The sequence below is a fragment of the Heptranchias perlo genome, chromosome 25 (genome assembly GCF_035084215.1).
Source record: "Heptranchias perlo isolate sHepPer1 chromosome 25, sHepPer1.hap1, whole genome shotgun sequence".
Classification (NCBI taxonomy): Eukaryota; Metazoa; Chordata; class Chondrichthyes; order Hexanchiformes; family Hexanchidae; genus Heptranchias; species Heptranchias perlo.
The window spans coordinates 36,053,823-36,071,477 of record NC_090349.1 but is presented as its reverse complement, the minus strand read 5'-3'; the positions used below and the strand labels follow the sequence as shown (position 1 = coordinate 36,071,477).

Here is a 17,655-nt window from a genome sequence, read left to right as displayed (position 1 = left end):
ATTCATAATCTCCTGCACTGAAATTCCCCCAGTATTTTATAAATTAACTTTTTGATGCCTTGTATCTGTGAAATTCTACAATCATCTAACCTCCAATAAACTCCTGTCACAATATTCATTCTATAGCCTGGTCTGAAAATGTTTTTAAACTTTGTGTTATAAGACTACTTCTGGGCTTCAGCTAACTTTTTCCATTTCCGTTTTATAATGTTAGGTGTTCATTATAGTGTGCACCTTTTGTAATGCATAAAATGCATGGTTTCCAAAGACTTGAAAGTGGAGGTCATTAATATAGATTATATTTTAAGTCGTGTTTATTGATAAATGTCTCAATAAAGAACCTCGCTAGTAAAAAAAATAACTTAGCACATTGCTGAGATGCGCCAAATGACTTTTAAGATCACAGGTTTATTTGTACAAAGCAGTATTTGTAAAATCTTCATAAGATTTCAAGGTTCTAATGCAATTTATAAAAATGATTTGTATTTTTTTGGAATAACAATTGAAGCAATGGAGAGAAATGTTGGTATGGAGCATTTGCATTTGCACCTGTGATTCTATTGAGCAGTATTAAATCAAGAATAGCATGTGTTAAATGCAGCGTAGAGCTCCCTTCAGTGTTTGATCTAGACATATCTCCAAGTGTTCAATGGGTAGTTGATATTCTAATCTCAATAGAGAGAGTTCAAAACTGACCTCGTGTTTCGAATGATGTCACCAAGGGACAGCATATAGATGAAGAAGAGGAGGGGGCTAAAGATAGATCTCTGGGGACTCCAGAGGTAACGGTTTGTGGGCGGAAAGAGGAACAAGGCAAGACGTAGTACATGGATTACACAGGGGAGCACTGAAAAGTGCAACAAAGTAAACACATCAGTGCTTATTTAGTGATTTCAGTAAACCGACTTGACTGCCCTAGGTGTTCAGTGTTCAACAGGCGGCGGAAGGCGTGGCAAAAACATCCCTTTGCAGACAAGGGAGTGTGCAAGTGCTCAGGGCACTGCCTTGCAGAAGCCCTACAAGACGAATCAGAACTTTAAGGTTTAAAAAAAATGCTGCTTTGCATTGTCTACTTTCCAACAGGCTCCCGAGGCCTGCTGCTTCCCAACTCCGCCCTCTTCTTGGTGGGACTCTCCATTGGCGGCCTGGGATCCCACCTCCTATATGATAACGACCCTGAGACCAGAAAGTCAGCGAGGGTCACGGGGGCATCTGTCCCACACACACATTTCCTCCCAGCACCACCGAGTGATGTACCCAACCTATGTGGGGTACGGATAGCTTAGATCTAGGAGCTGTATAGGATCAATGTAGAGTGGCTCTCCCTTTTTGCAACAATGCACCTGGTCCCTACTTCATGCTTCTCCACAATGACTTAGAGCATTGCTTGGCACTTACCCACGTTCTACTGTTTCATGCTAATGCACTGCTGTTTATCTGTGCTATTTTAAAACTTTGAACATTACAATGTTAAGTGATGCATTACTTAAGAGTTTAAAATGTTGGTTTGACTGTGAAGGAGAAGGCAGTTTTAGAGGTTCTACTGGAAGACATGCATTCTTGGCTGTTACTATATTTTTCACTACTTCTGTATTGTTCAGAAGCTGTTTTAGACTTTGTTCTTGTTAAGTTTTTGCTCGTAGCCATCGTTTTGTACATAACAGAAGTGATGGCTAGTAGATCTGCTCAACAAGGGTTCCCCTTGGCTAATGGTTTAAGTGCTCTTGGGTGTCTTGAAGCCTTCACAGAAGAACTGATAAAATGTACATTTTTAACTGAATCCACTAGCAAAATACACTGACCACAGTAAATACATTTAGGAGTATGTTCACAGTAAGTAACTCTAGAATGACACTTAAGAACACTGTCTCTAGTGCTTTATAGAACCTGTTGATATCTGGTTTTATAACAATTATTTTTTGCTTCAGTGGATTCAGTGTGAGTACAGCAGACCGTATTCTTATCTTCAAGCCAGTTTCTGTACAAGCCATGTGGTAAGTAATGTATCCTATTCCCTATTACTGTTTTATTGATTGGTTATATAATTTACTTGATTTTGTAGGAAGAATGGTCCTTTTTCTGATATGTGCACCTGGAATATGAGAAAAATGTCCACATCGATGTCACAATAATTATTTGGCTTGTAAAATGGATGAAAGCTTTCTTGAGTAGCCATTTCACCAAACTGATGTTACTTAGGAGAGAAAGGGAAAACTAACTAGAAAAGATCTCTCTGTGAGCAGACCAAGAAAACTCCTTAAAGGTGCATGTGGATGTGTCCATGGGCTGGATCAACCTGCGTATATAAAAAAAAAATAGCGTGGAGTGAGAGAGATGAATTAATATCAATGCAATGGCACAATTGCCAAAGCACCCCCAGGTCAATGATTGCCTCTGTTGATATTAATTCCCCTGACTCATACTGTTAAGCTCAGTAACTCATCTAAGTCCAACATTCACACTTGCAATTTAAATAAACATAACACAAAACATCAACAGAATAAATTCCAAAGGAGTCAACTGTTTCATTTTCAAAGGGGGCATGAATAGTAAGATTTCCTTTCTAAGTCAGATGTCAATGAAGATGACCTGAAAAACATAGTTGTTTCCACAATTACAGAGATGAAAGGTTTAAAACACGTCTATTATTTGTGTTTTGTAGGTCAGCACTACAAATTCTCCACAAATCCTGCGAGGTAGCTCGTAGGTACAATTACTATCCATCGGGAATTGCTTTGACTTGGACCAGTTACTATGAGAGCTGCATTAACTCTGAGCAAAGTTGTATTAATGAATGGAATACAATGCAAGACCTGCAGTCCACGCGGGCTGACTCACCTCCAATGTTTGTCGATAAGTGAGTAAAGATTACACCCCTTCATTAAGTTGTTTGTTCCCCAGAATTTTCGTCAGTGGTCAAGTTGAGATCACCCCATTTCCCCAGGTCCAATTTTTAGGAATAATTTATTTTTGACAAAAAATACTCACTGAAGAGCAACTGATAACTATTGAAACAAAAAGCAAAATACTGAAAACTATTGAGGTTATGATATAAAGTGGCACAAATTTGCTATTGCTTCCTTACTCACTTTTTTGTTTATTCAATATGTTGGTCTGTTCCTTTTCTTGGCCATTGTTTTGTTTTAAAATGTTATCTCTTTCCCTTTCATTGCTTTTGTAGCAGTTTGAACAAGGAGTACAGAGAAAACCCAGTCATATAGCGCAGAAAGTTGCTCAGGATGATGGAGCTTTCATTTAAATATTTAAAATGCTGTCTAAATTAAACTCATGATGTGGAGATGCCGGTGATGGACTGGGGTGGACAAATGTAAGGAATCTTACAACACCAGGTTATAGTCCAACAGTTTTATTTGAAAATCACAAGCTTTCGGAGATTATCTCCTTCGTCAGGTGAGTGAGTGAATGAGAGGTTCTCAAATCGCATATCTTGCGATCGCATATCGCATATACCAGCCTAATATAAGATATGCGATTTGAGAACCTCTCATTCACTCACTCACTCACCTGACGAAGGAGATAATCTCCGAAAGCTTGTGATTTTCAAATAAAACTGTTGGACTATAACCTGGTGTTGTAAGATTCCTTACATAAATTAAACTCATACTGATGTCTGAAACAATGCAAGAGAAATGGTACATTGAACAATGAGAAGTATGGTGTATTCATAGTTTCCCAATGAGCCTATATTCTAGAATATATTAATATCAGCTGGATGTTGGTGATTTTCTGAGTACCCAGTGTAAACAAAAATAAGCAAAGCTCGACGAAGTGGAACAGTGAGTTTTGTTCTCCTTTGTCTCCAGCACCTGGGTTGAAACTCTCCTCTCACTGAGAGTGCTGAATGAAAATGCCATAACAGCACAGCAGTAGTTATTTGTCTGTGTTTAAGGCAGTTCAGAGAGAGCTGTACCCTTAATTCTAACCTGTGCTGCATCTGATCAGAGAGTGTTAGATCTAAAATAAGGATAAAGAGTAGAAAAATGTTCTGTTCTGCAGCATTCTGTCTTAATTTTCACGAGCACTAAAATTCCTCCCACCACCCTGCCCCCTCCCTCCCTCTGCTAAGTGACTTTCAGGGATTTTTTTTGAAGTTTCTCTTGCAATTTTCTCCCCTGTTCTCCTGAAGACCACTCCATTGGAGAAATCAGAAAGTCAACATTGAGCGTCAGGCATTTCATCCATGAAGAGAATCACAGCCAAACCCAATACCGTAAGAACCCGTTCTTACTCAATGTTCATGTGCTCACTTTCAGCGTGGCTCATTGGATAACCATCAGTAGTGGGAACACTACTTAATTTCCCACCACCCCAGCAATCTAAAGGTACTGAGATCAATTGTTGCAGTCCAATTGTGATCCTGGCTGAAATAAGTTAACTCAGCATACACTGGGATCAAAACTGGAACTTACCTGGTGCACATGGCTTGGTTACATGCCAGTGACACATTTACCCACTCAGCTCCTTTTTATTTGTTAGGAATATATTGAATTTTAGTATTCGTGTAAGACAGATAAATTTTGAGATAAATTTATTTGTATTTTTTTTTACAGACCAACAGAGAATGAATTAACAGAACGATTAATAAAAACCAAACTAAGATACATAATGATGAGCAAAGATTTGGAAAATGTCACTTCTAAAGAAGTAAGAAGTTTGCAATTGTGCTAGACAAATATTACTTTGGGGAATATTGAGGTTTCTATCAGTGATTTACAAAAATTACATCGGGAATAGCAATTTATACTTCACTTGTTTAGGGGAAGTAGATAAGTTATTTTGTGTTTGCATCTTAACCAATACTGATCTCCATTAATCCATTTTAAGAAAATAAGAAAAATGTGTGTGATTTCTCCTAACCATTAAAATATGGTCAGTCAGTATCTGAACAGAGAAAAGGTAAATTCATGCTTTGTCAGAAGGGAGTACATTTGAAACATGAACCTGTCTTTTTTCAGATGATTGCCTTGCTATTTTCAGCTTTTATTTAAGATTTCCAACATTCGCAGTTTTTTCTTTTTACCTGTAAAAGAGAAAGGCAGAAAGTATACAGCTGGCGTGTGTGTCGACAGCCGGAAGAGGAAAGTAGGAGAATGATCCTGCCTGCATTATTCTTGTTCAGCTCTTTTTGTAACCGAGTCACAAAGCACTGTTGATGCTTGAATTAGATTGCCTGCCTATCCCTCTTGGCTGGGGACAGGCAGGTGATCTGCTTGAAAGTACACGTGCAGGTAAATAAAGCAGTTTTTTTTTTAAAAAGCCAATGGCGTTTTGTGTTTTATAAATAGGGGCATAGAGTACAATAGCAAAAAGGTAATACATTTCTACATGACAATGCTTAGGCAAAGTTAGAATACTGTGTACAGCTTTGGGAGTCCCATTATAAGAAGGACATTAAAGCCGTAGAGAGTGTATAGTGTAAATTCACAAGGATGACACCAAAGATGAGAAACTACAGTTATGAGGAGAGACCGGGACTATATCCACAGGAGTAGGCAAAGCTGAGCAGAGGTTTAACAAAGGGTTTTAAAATGCTGAAATTTTGTTGTGGATTATAGAAAAACTAATTCCTCTGGTTGGGCAGTCAGTCAGTGACGAGGGGTATTGAATTTAAAATTGTGACAGAGTGAGGACAGAGGTATGGGGATTTTTTAACACTGATTTGTTAGAGCATGAAAGACTTTCCTTCATGGTGTAGTTGAGGCAGAGATTCTTGCATCTTTTAAGAGAAGAGTAGATAAACATTTGAAATGAAAGAAGATTCAGATCTGAGAAGAGAGCAGGTCAGTGGGATCGGTTTAGGATTGCTCTAGCAAAGAGCTGATGCAGACATGATGGGTTGCATTGGCCACCTTCTGTGCTGTAAAATTCTAGGTTCTAGGGGAAGAACAACTTAAAAAAATTGGAACAAAGGATATATATTTTACTGGCTTAAAAATCTGTGGAAAGTTCATCTGATGGCCTGGTGTATTACGGCACCATCCACTGTAGTCCATAGACCTAAAGTTCCAAATATAATTCCTGGTCTGTGCTGAGGCAGTTAGGCATTGCAATTTGGCTCAGTGCTCTCAGCTAGGGCAGGGGAGAAAAATCAGTCAGATTCGCCAACCCGATCACATTCCACTGACTCCCGCTGGAAAGTACACACGTGGATATCTGGTGAAGACCGCATAGGGCTCAGTTGAGATGCCCTCCGTAGTCAAGTAGGTTGCTTGACATTCACGCACAAAGAATTGCTACTTATATAAGTAGAACTGTCACCGCCCATAGAACCATATCCCAAGAAGAGTCGGTGCTGTTGAGATAGGAAGGGAGAAAATGCAGACAAAAAAAATTATTAAAGAGGTGTAAATAATTATTGCATTATGCGTGCTACTGAAGATTTCTTGTTTACAGATTCGTAATGAGTTGGAACAACAGATGAACTGTAATCTGAAAGAGTACAAAGGATTTATTGATAATGAAATGCTGATCATTTTAGGACAAATGGATAAAGCTTCCCTAATATTTGATCATCTTTATCTGGTAATGTTTTTCTTTTGCTATTCTCCAGATTTGTTTAATTACAGGGAATGTTATGAGATTTTTTACACCAATGTATTCGTGCAAAATGGAAAACCATTGTTTTAGAGGCGTATATGTTTGAAATTTCTGGAAAAGAACAGCTGATCCTGTTAGGTCTGAATCCCACCCCCAATTTAAGTGTTTGTTAGTGTCCCATTCCATGCATGCTGCTACCTTCCCCCTCCCAAAATACACATTCATGTCCCATCAGTTGTTGCTCTTGCTCATTGCCACCTTTTCCAGCTACCTATATGGAATACCCCCATCTAGTGTCAGATATTCCCATGGAATTGCTGATTTTAATTACTAGGAACACATGCAACATAACCTTTTTTGTGCAACTCAGTCAGTATTCATTAGTGTGTCAGACCTTGCAGTTTTGTTTTTTCTGAACGCTAGAGCATTATAATATTGAGATATTTGAATCAAAACAAACTGGGAAAACTGGAGGGAGGGTCCTAAAATTAGAGTAAAATCTGTATCCTTTGACGTTATGAACATGCACATTACAAGAATTACACTTTTTTTAGAAAATTTTAGCTTGGTTAAAAACTTAAAAGAATAATTGATAAAAACAGAAAATGTTGGTAAATACACAGCAGGTCCATCACAATCTGAACAAGAAAGGCAGGATAGCGAATCATGTCTCACCTGAACCATTAGTCTGCCTTATATCTGACTGATATATTGACTTACTGACCTGTGTATTGCCAGCATTTTTTTCACTTCAAATTTCTAGGATTTGCATTTTTTTTAAAATCTCTGCAGGATTGAGATGTATTACAAAAGGCAGTCCAAAAAAGTCCCATGAGCTCCTCACACTTGTTGGTGAGGATGAAGGGGGCAGGGGAGAGGGTTTTAAGGAGATGGTTGATAGTGGAGAAAAGAAGCCGGGAAATTATGTTTGTTCTCCAGGATGGTCCTGAGCTTTTGGGCAGAGTACGGCCTGATAGTGCTTAATGTGGTCCAGCTTGATCTAGTGATGAATGGCTAAATCAGTTGTACCCCAGATACAATTAAGTCCGTGTCCCTTCGATTTGAGGAGTGAAGATGGGGCCAAACCAGAGGGAATGATCCGGATGAGAGAGAGTAAAGGTTTTGCTGGGTACAAGAGCATTAAAGATGAAGGTGAGGGAATGGTTGAGCAAGTTGATGGCTGCAGAAATATTGTGGTGAAAGGAGGGCAGTTGGGATTTTTGAAGTGCATTTGTAAGTGACTAGCGGGAGAGTTTTTTTTTCAGGAGGACTCAGAAGGTAGGGGGTAAGGGGATGTGGATAGTGAGGGATACAAGGAAGTGGTCAGAAATGGCCTCGTCATTGATTAAGACCATTGGAGTAAAGAAGCCACAGGAGATGGCAAGAACGAAGGGGTGTCTGTGAATATGGGTAGGAACGTTTATGCTTGGGGAGGACAGGGGGTAGAGTTTTAGAGGAGAGGGGGCAAGGAGAGCTGAGCTGGAGATTGAAATCATCGAGGGAGAGGAGTCGCTCAGAGCAGAGGCTGAGGAAGTCTTGAGAAGAAACAGGTGGGGCTTAGCAGGGCAGTAGACAATGAGAATTTTCAGTGAGAGACAAGAAGAGTGAACAAGGTGAGGTGCTTGAAGCAGTAGAAGGTACTAGAGGAGCAGAAAGCAAAGTGTGACTTGTTGATGAGGGCCACACCGTGGCTGAGGTGATTTGGGTGGGTGCATGCGGTGGAAAGAATAGCCAAGTAGGGTGGCTGGCTATATTTTCAGCCAAGATTCCCACTCCTGATCATTATCCAGTGACTCTTGCTGGAAAGTCTGCTTGTATGGATGCTGGGTGAGGATAGGATTAGGCTTGGCTGTGATCCTGTCCTTTGATCTAATAGTGCATGGATCATACCCAGAATGATTTAGTACCTCCAGCAGAGGAAGAGAAAAAAATTTACAAAACAAATGTGACTGTAAATAATTGGAATCTCCAGTGCACAAGGCAAAAACGGCATATTGAACTAATAAACTTGCACGCATGATCAGGGACAAAGGACAAAGACTCTGCCCACAGTGCCCAGTTCCCAGTTGGGTAAGTTTCTATCGGTAGGAAGGCATCAAGTGGGGTCAGGTGCCATGTGTAGGGAAAGTGGAGTGGAGAAAGCTCATACACATGCATCAAGCATGTGTGCCTCCACAGAAGTGGAGCCCTGCACATAATAATCTTGTTCTTCATCATTTAGTACATTTGTACACTTTAGTTGATGATGCCAACAGACCTTGCACCTGTAATGTTCCATTTAAGAGTTTGTTTTAAAGTGCCAGGAAAGTTGCTGCAGCAATGAGTGCCAATTGACTTCTGCAGTTTATCTCCAAGGCAACAGCTTGCTTTTATCTCTCCAGTTCTGCAGTATTCAGTAATACCAAATTATGTCAATAAGCATTTCTTGTCTGTTCAAAGTACAATTATGGCTAGTGTATTTTCATAAGTAAATTATATGGACTTAGTGGATGGATCACATCTGTAAACTGATAGCTACCCATAAATAACTTGTGCAAAATGGGCTAATTAATTTGTGATATGTTTAAATAAAATATGTCTTCGATTTAGCTGGAGGTTTGATATCCCAGTAGTTCCAGATACTCGAATATGCTAGCCAAGAATGCGATGTATGTTCAAAAATTTAGAGTGAAATATTTTGTAATGTAAAGTAGTCCTTTGGGGCTAAATTTAGGTGGTGTCAATAGATGGGTAATCTTTTAACGCAAGCTCTGTTCTGAATCTCTAATAGATTGTTTCAGGCAGCTTTCACTATGTAAGTATTTTATATTGGATAATTAGAAATTAACAGTGTGCAGAAAAGCTCAAATCTAACTATTCAGTGGCCCTGCAAGAGACTCACTGCACCATAAAGTTGAAGGACACTGAAGTTGCTTATCTCACCTGGGCAAGATGATAGAGATGAAGTGCTTCCCCACATGGAGGCAAAAGAGACTCAACCTGCATTGCTCTCATACTCCTCTGACAGGAAGTTGAGATGCAGTATTTGCAGACACCTTGGAGAAAGTCATTTGCCTGGCCACTCATCCCAGAATGTTAAGCAGAGAAAATTGTATTTGCCTTTAAACCCTGAAGCTAACTTTTTAAGAGTGCCGGGGTAGCATTTTCCACAGCTGATCACAATGAAAAAGCAAACATTACCACAACGAGGAGCCCAAAGTTCAGCAACTGAGAATTCATGGACCTTTGAATTATTTTACATGTGTTAATACAATCTTTGTGTTTAGATATAAAATACCTGCTTGTAGTGATATAGTGGACATACTCTGTGGTGATCAGTCATGATGGTGGCTTTATACAAGGGACAATTCAAAGAAGCAAATACCCATTTGTACCTCTGGTATCTTGATAGTCAGTGAGGTTGGTGACATAAGAAAATTAAATGGGAGGAAATCTGAGGACCGATTCTAAGGATCGGGCATTCCCAGCAAGGAGAAATTGCATGCCCACAATTTCCCAATTGGCAAATACCACTCTTCATCGGAAGCACCCAATGGTGGAATCAGCCCTCTAATCTACAACTGTTGAAGGGGAGTATAACAAAGAATGTCCAAGTATTTCCTTTTCAGTATTTTTAACCAAAATTTTACACAGACCCTGTTTGGCTCAGTTTGGATTATCTGCAATCCAACAAATGTTTCTGAAATAACATATTTAAACCCTACCAGTACCCATAAACTGCATTTAACTTAGTTCAGATGCAGTTGAATGCCAGTTTGCTGAATACCTTAATATAAAGAAAGCTGAGTCAAAGTATTTTTCTAACACCAATGTTAAATGAGTGTGCTGGTTGTACTTTAAAATTTGGTATATAAATAAAACTTCATGCATGTTTTTAATGCTCCCTGAGTATTGGGGTGGAACTTAGAGCAGTAAGTCATTTGGTATTTTTACTGCAACTGCAAAGTAACAGTGTGACTAATATAGTAAAGTTTACAATGTTTAAAGGCCAGTTTTCCAATCTGGAAAATAATTCTTGTATACCAGAGAATGATTGTATTCATTGCCGTTTTAGGGTTCAGAGTGGAATGCTTCAAACTTGGAAGAGCTTCAGGGTACAGGGTAAGTATAAAAGTGCTGCTACATTTAGGACAAAGTAATTAGTACAGTATGTTTTTATTATTTCACTTTTTCTCTAATTACTACTGTCAGTTCACAAAACTGAGTATCTTTCTGTCAACTGACATTACAAAAGCAAAGGGCCATCAATGCCACAATAGATCTTACGCATCTTACCAAAATGGAAGATCATAACCTTTACACTTGCCCAAGTGATATTCTTCATGTGGAAGACTAGAACATAGGAACAGGAGTAGGCCATTCAGCCCCTCATGCCTGCTCCACCATTTGATAAGATCATGGCTGATCTGTGATCTAACTCCATATACCTGCCTTTGGCCCATATCCCTTAATACCTTTGGTTGCCAAAAAGATAGGAACGTAGAAAGTGAGTGACGGACGGTTGTTTGACTATGAAAGGTATCTCAGGCTCGTCCACATGTGTATGTACAATTTGTGGGAACTATAGATTTTTTTTCATATAGGGTGTTTGAGGTCAATTGTAGGACCCCAAGCAGCTGCCCCAAAAAATGATTAAGAAATTTCTGATTCTATTTCTCAACACAATTTTTCTGGTCTCTTACAGTGTTGGGTACATCTTAAATGTAACCAGAGAAATAGATAACTTCTTTCCAGGATTGTTCTGCTATCACAATATACGGGTGTTTGACGAAGATACTACAGACCTACTGGCATATTGGAATGACACATATAACTTCATAACAAAAGCCAAGTAGGTAGAGGAACATTCTGATCCTTAAACAAGTTTACCAATGATGGCAGTAATGACCATTTGGTTTCAGTAGCTGAGCCACCAGGGTCAAAATATCTAGTGAATTAGTGAGTTGCTGGTGTGTGCAAAAGCTAATTCGGAAGCTATCAGTGATGTAGTACAGTGAATATTGTAACCACAGAAGCTGAAAAATAACATTAACTGATAGGTAATTGAGGAACCATGATAACAGAATCCATGACATGATTAGGTGAAAGCCTTGTCCTCATCATAGTTTGAGGAGTAATTACTTCAGTCTAAATCTGAGACTGCCACTTAGCACAGTGAATAATTTTAGCTTAAGTGTTCAAAAAAGGGCATCAATAGATTCTTGATTGAATATGTAAAGGGATATGAACTTCACACTAAAGCTGGGGAAAATAGTCTGAGGGGTTCCTGAATTATGGAGTGAATTAGTTGTATGGTCTTTTATTATTCCTACCTCAAGATTTTCTGACTTGTCTAAATTTAATGTTTTAAATTTCTATGATATAGATACAGTTAAGCAACCACTTAAAGTGACATTCGAGGTAGACCTGATTTATCTCATATGTCCAATGGCTATTATAATTGGACATATTAGATCTGAAGGACTGTGGAGAGTTGTAGCCTGGAGAGAAGTTGGCGGGGGGATGGGGGGGAAATCATGCATGAAGTATGGTTTGTCCAGACAAAGCAATTATTCTGTCCAGTTAAAGCAACAAAACTTTTACATCTGTAATCGCATTTGAGTAGATGAGGTTTGTCCCAGTTGTCTGATTTTTCTGGACAAATTGAGTCTCGAATAATTGGAGTATAACTATAGATACAGATAATCTAATATAGAATACAATGGCTCATTCTTGTTGGGACCATGAATATGTCTTCTGTGGAATGCAGCCAATAAGGACTGAATAAATGCATGCTGCAATATTGTGTTGGTAAATGTGAATATCCTGGAATTAGTTCTTGATTGCCTTTGAGGTCAGGAAGCAATTTCAGTGGTTTCACCTCTTAGAGGTTTTATTTCTGCTTGTATACCTCCTGAATAAATTGGAGACCATTAGAAGGCATGTATTAAGTGGTCTCAATGGGCTTTCTATAGATTCATATTCTTTTAGCAAGACTCCAAACTATTGCTAAAGCTGGTGTTTAGTGCATGTTAGTGATCAGAAAAGGACCCAATACTTATTTAATGCTTCTGATCACTCATTACTTTTCTGTTTGACACTTTCAGTACATTGATTTCCATTCTAGGCCTTCTGTGGCTTTTAAGAAAAGTATTTATGCAACTGTTTTAAACTAATCTTTCTTTATGCTCAGGAAAAATCACTCCAAGTGTCTGGTGCATTGCAAAATGGGTGTTAGCCGGTCTGCGTCAACAGTCATTGCATATGCAATGAAGGAATATAGGTGGTCACTCGAGAAAGCCTACAAATATGTGAAGGAGAAACGGAGTGTTGCACAGCCAAATGCCGGGTTCATGAGGCAGCTGGCAGAATATGAAGGCATTTTAGATGCCAGGTAACTAACTACTTATGGAGCAAATGGAATCTAGTTATATCATTAGTACACTTTTTCAAAAAATGACACTGCTACAAAGTATTATGTCTTTAATTCTCAGTTTCCTCCTCCCTGCCCTCCATCTCTTCAATATTACTTTCAGGTTCAGGGTTACATTCTGGTTTAAATTTTGAATTCCCAATCTCTCTGACCTTCAGTGATTTTGCTTCCCTTGCTGGTTGGTTGTTATCATAAACAGAATTTTGAAATCTTGCTGCAACTGCCAGGTTTGTTATATGCACATTTTAAAAAGATTTTACTGAAAAGGTAGGCCAGTGGTGGCATGCATTGGTGTTTCAACTGCTGTGCCACAGAATGGTAAGATAGACCCATGTCTTGCATTTTCACCATACCATGAATGCCCATACTTGCCCAGTTGGAAAAAGCCCTAAGGTGCTTCCCCAAAGACAGGAGGGAAGGGGAGATCTGAACATAAGTCTCTCTGCCGTTCTCTTAGTCTATACAAGGATTGAGATGAAAGATGTATGAGCAGAACACTAGTGCATTCTTTGCAGGAAAATGGTACGGTGGTGGGAATAAATTTAAGGCAAGGGGAAATAATTTATCAATTGGAGAGTATTATGATTGCTGAGAGGGATTGTTCTTGTGTAACCAAATTCCAGACATCAAAAGGTCAATGCACTGCTCGATTTAGACTATTTGGAGGGCTGGGTATTTGTATGATGATCAATGATTTTTAACTGGTCATAGCTTTATGTACCATGTGATAAACCCAAGAGATCACTAGCCAGAGAAAGGGCATGGATTTTGAATTTTTTTTTCAATTTTCTCTTTTGCTGTCTTCCAATGAAATTTTTGCTCACATCTCCATGCAGCACCTCAGGACATTTTCCACATTAAAGACATTATTCAGCCACTTGTAGTTGTTACTGTTGTGATTGTAGTTATTGAAGCAATAGTAGTGGCAGCAGTAGAAATGAACCTTTTCCTGGGTACACAGATGTACTGTCAGCAAGCCTCTTCATGTGGTAGCCTTAAGTTAACTGCTGAGAATTAGTCAAATGATGTGGGTTGACTCACCCTTAGATTTGTTTTCCTCATTCCTTGTAGGAATCCCACAATGATCCAGTTGAGATAGATGCCCCAACATGTTGGGAACTCTAAAGAGAAAGCTATGTCCTGCTTCTCTACTCATAGGTGGACATAATGCACATTCATAAATAAATGTGAGGCCCCAGGGATATGCAGTATAAAATACTGATGAGGCACATAAACCACATTTTAACTTTGCAATTTACTTTCCAACAAGTTAATCTATTGGGTCAGGAACCAATTTAGTATTGATTCACTGTATTTTCCAGTTTCAAAGTGATATAAATCTTTATTTTATCTGATTCTATTCCTAATTTGCTCTGTAGCCTTTGAAATGTGATGAAAGGGGGAAGCCGTGGGCTCATGAGGCATTTTAAAAATTGTTCATAATGTAAGTAAGAGAGGAGGGGACACCACAAATATTCAGAGGACTAGGTCATTATAAAGCCTTACCCAAGAATATTCAGTTAAGCCAGAATTGATCTAGCTGTGACACAATTTGAACAGTGTGTGCAAAGTCAACTCTCTGTTACATTCAGCAACCTCTAGCCAGCTCCCCTGCTGTTATCAACATTCATTGTTTAAATAAAGATGTTCACAGAATTGACAAAGACAAAATTAAAAAGGATGTCAAATTAGTTAGAATTTAATTTTGAGATTCAGATAGTTTGATGACTCATCTAGGTCAATAAAAGTAAAGGTATACTAGTTGATCTGTGGTGTTGCACATGGGGAGTCAAGACCAAGTGGGGTTATAGGTAGGGTTGGCAACTCTGGTTGGACGTATTCCTCGAGGTTTCGTCACATGACTTCCCGTCTCCAACTGCCCTGCCCTCGCGCTCCCGCCATTGGTAGCCCGATACATCCATCCTTGGAGCGCACCGCCTTCCCACGCCAATTGGAAGGTGAACAGACTTTGTTACCCAATTGGATGATTCTTGACTGTCAGTCAAACAGCCTTTTTCCCCATCTCCAATATTTTTATAACTAATAAATTTGTTGGAAAATTTGACAGGCTGTGCCGCAAAGGTAGAATTTTTAATGTATCATAAATGTTGGAAGAATTTAAAGCTTTGAACATCATTTTAAAGAGGGCTGCAATGCTTATCAGAATTTAAAGTTTGCCATCAGTAACCTATGTTAGAGAATTTATTTAAGATACTTGGAAATTGACCATAGTTGCCCATAAGAACAGTGAAGAACTCCAACTGTCAACACCATGTGTGACTAGTCAGTAACTAAAGTAGTTAAACTAGATATTTGCTGTAATTTGGAAATGAGACAGCAAATTATAGTAGGTTGCATAAAGTTGGTGGTATTCAGGCTGAAGATTTTTGAATGGCCTAAGCAATGATTTGACAGTTCCATCAATAAAAATGATGTATGCAATCCCTTGTTGATAGTGGGAAAGCACTTTTAATGTAGAAGTTAAAATCTCATGGACTGTTAGTACAATATGGTTTTGTTTCTTTGCTTGGCAAGTATGTTTATTGAATTAGCATGGGTCAGTGGCAAAGATTAACATCTGGATAATTGTTTAAGCAGCAGTGGCTGAGTAGTTTTAAGCTGGTAAGAGGCTTCCATTGGAAAACAAAACAGTCCAGTGTAAATTAGAATGTTGTGCAAAATACATTCCATTTCTAGACAGTGACATGAGAACAAAGGAATTACTGGACAAAAAAAGACCAAGATCCATCCACTTCACCTTCTACCATCCTGGTAGTCGCATGACTAAGTGAAAAAAAATACAAGCTTGTTATTAAAGACAGAAAAATAACACCACGTAAAAGCTTTTTGCTCGTAAACAGATGGGGCTCGATTTTGGCGTCGGGTTTCCGGCGGGTTTCCAGCGGGGGGGCCCCGAAAATCCCGATATCCGGTCACGTGACCGGATCGCGACGAAATCCCGGCCACTTCCGGGTACCGCGCTGACGTGCGGGGCTGCGCGCGCAAGCCCCGCTGGTGGGAATGCCGCAGGCAATTAAAGCCAGCGGGGTTCCACTTGAGAGTACTTACCTTGCTTGTTGAGGTCAGTTAATGAGCTGAATCAGCTGTCAAAAGAGGAAGTGTGGGATTTTAGGTTCAAGGCAGTGAGTTTCACACACTGGGTGAAACAGTCTCTCTCCAACCAGGCGTGTTGCAGCCAGCAGCCTGTGGCAGGTGCCAAGGTGCACTCCACGGGGGAGAGCCCTCACCCACGCAGGAGGCCACCGCGTCACATAGGGCAACCCCTGGCCCCCACCACCCCCCGCCAAGCCAGAGGACAGACCGACACGAAACCGCAGCCCCAGTCCGAGGAACCACCCACCTACCCTGCACAACCCCTCAGACCAACACCTGCCAGATGGGTGGTGTGTGGACACCCTCGGAGGACGAACAAAATGACCAGCCCCAGCAGCCTCGCAGTCCACGCCGTCCGCCGCAGAGACGTGGAGCCCCCCAACACGGTGTTGCACGCCCACCTGCACAGCAGGAGGGAGGGCTACCGCAGAGAGAGACGCATCGCAGAGGGCACTATCCTCGCCACAGGGTCCACAGACCGAGGCGCAGCTCCCCGGACCTCTCCGAGCAGCAGTGCACAGGGAGGCGCAGATTCGCTCGACATGTAGTCGTGGAGATCTGCAGCCTCTTTCATGCCGAGCTGCTCCTGGCTGGCCCTAGCACCAACTGCTTACCTGTCGCTGTCAAAGTCACCACTGCCCTCCACACCTTCTCCTCCGCATCCTTCCGGGGTGCAGCCGGCTACACCGCCGATGTCTCTCAGTCGTCTGCGCGGACGAGCCCTGCAAATACACCTGCACCTACTCTGCAGTAACACGATGGGTGGCATCAGTGGTGGGTCCTCATAGTGATACCCAGGAGCGGGCATTATTGGACACAGCGGACAGGATTCGCGGAGACGTGGCAGTGGTGGTGTCAATATAATGTGTGCTGTTTGTTGCTCTGAAATTCAATATAGGTAACACCCATGACAAACCCTCAGACACCCTTGTGCACCCCCTTCATGCTCACGACACGTTTGCCTTACGCTGCCTACTGCACATATGTGATGCATGCCCTGTGGCTGCAGCACAGGTGGTGGCAGTTTGAGTGAGGCTGGCCGTGAGGGAGATGCACGAGAGGTTGAGTATGGGATGGAGCAATAAGATTGTATGAGGATTGGGTTGCGTGTTAGTGGCAGGATGAGTACTGACGAGGTGAGTAGGTGGAGGTAAGATGAGGATGGGGTTTGAGTGGGTATGAAGGGTGATGTGACAGAGTAGTGTTGGCGGTGCCGAAGGAGATGTGGGGTGGGGGCAGTGATGTGGCAGACGGAGTGTAGGGGAAAGACTTCGTGTTCTCACTGTGGCTGACCTACTGCGGTCATTGCAGCGCCTCCTGCACTGTATGCAGGTGGGCCATATGTTGGTGGCGCAGGTGACCCCCTCTGCCACCTCGAGCCAGGCCTTCTTGGTGGCAGAGGCAGGCCGCTTCCTCCCGACCGCCGGGTGGAAGATCTGTGTCCTCCCCCTCCTCCTCACCCCATCTGATGATACCTGGGGTGAGGCATCATTAAACTGGGAACAGCCTTCCCCCTGGGCTGCTCCATGCTGCAATTTGTTCCATTGGTTGCAGCATCTGTCAGTGGAGGA

The 17,655-nt window shown here is 40.9% G+C and overlaps 1 protein-coding gene across 1 annotated transcript in view; it reads left to right on the top strand.

Annotated features, from left to right (window-relative positions):
* The window catches only part of ssh1b (slingshot protein phosphatase 1b), a 40,404-nt gene that overhangs the window by 17,308 nt on the left and 5,441 nt on the right, over positions 1 to 17,655 (top strand). The window contains exons 6-12 of the mRNA XM_068006257.1: positions 1,929 to 1,994; positions 2,663 to 2,857; positions 4,572 to 4,665; positions 6,415 to 6,543; positions 10,613 to 10,659; positions 11,243 to 11,389; positions 12,731 to 12,931. Of these exons, the coding sequence (XP_067862358.1) occupies positions 1,929 to 1,994; positions 2,663 to 2,857; positions 4,572 to 4,665; positions 6,415 to 6,543; positions 10,613 to 10,659; positions 11,243 to 11,389; positions 12,731 to 12,931 (879 nt within the window). The remainder of the gene's footprint in view (positions 1 to 1,928; positions 1,995 to 2,662; positions 2,858 to 4,571; positions 4,666 to 6,414; positions 6,544 to 10,612; positions 10,660 to 11,242; positions 11,390 to 12,730; positions 12,932 to 17,655) is intronic.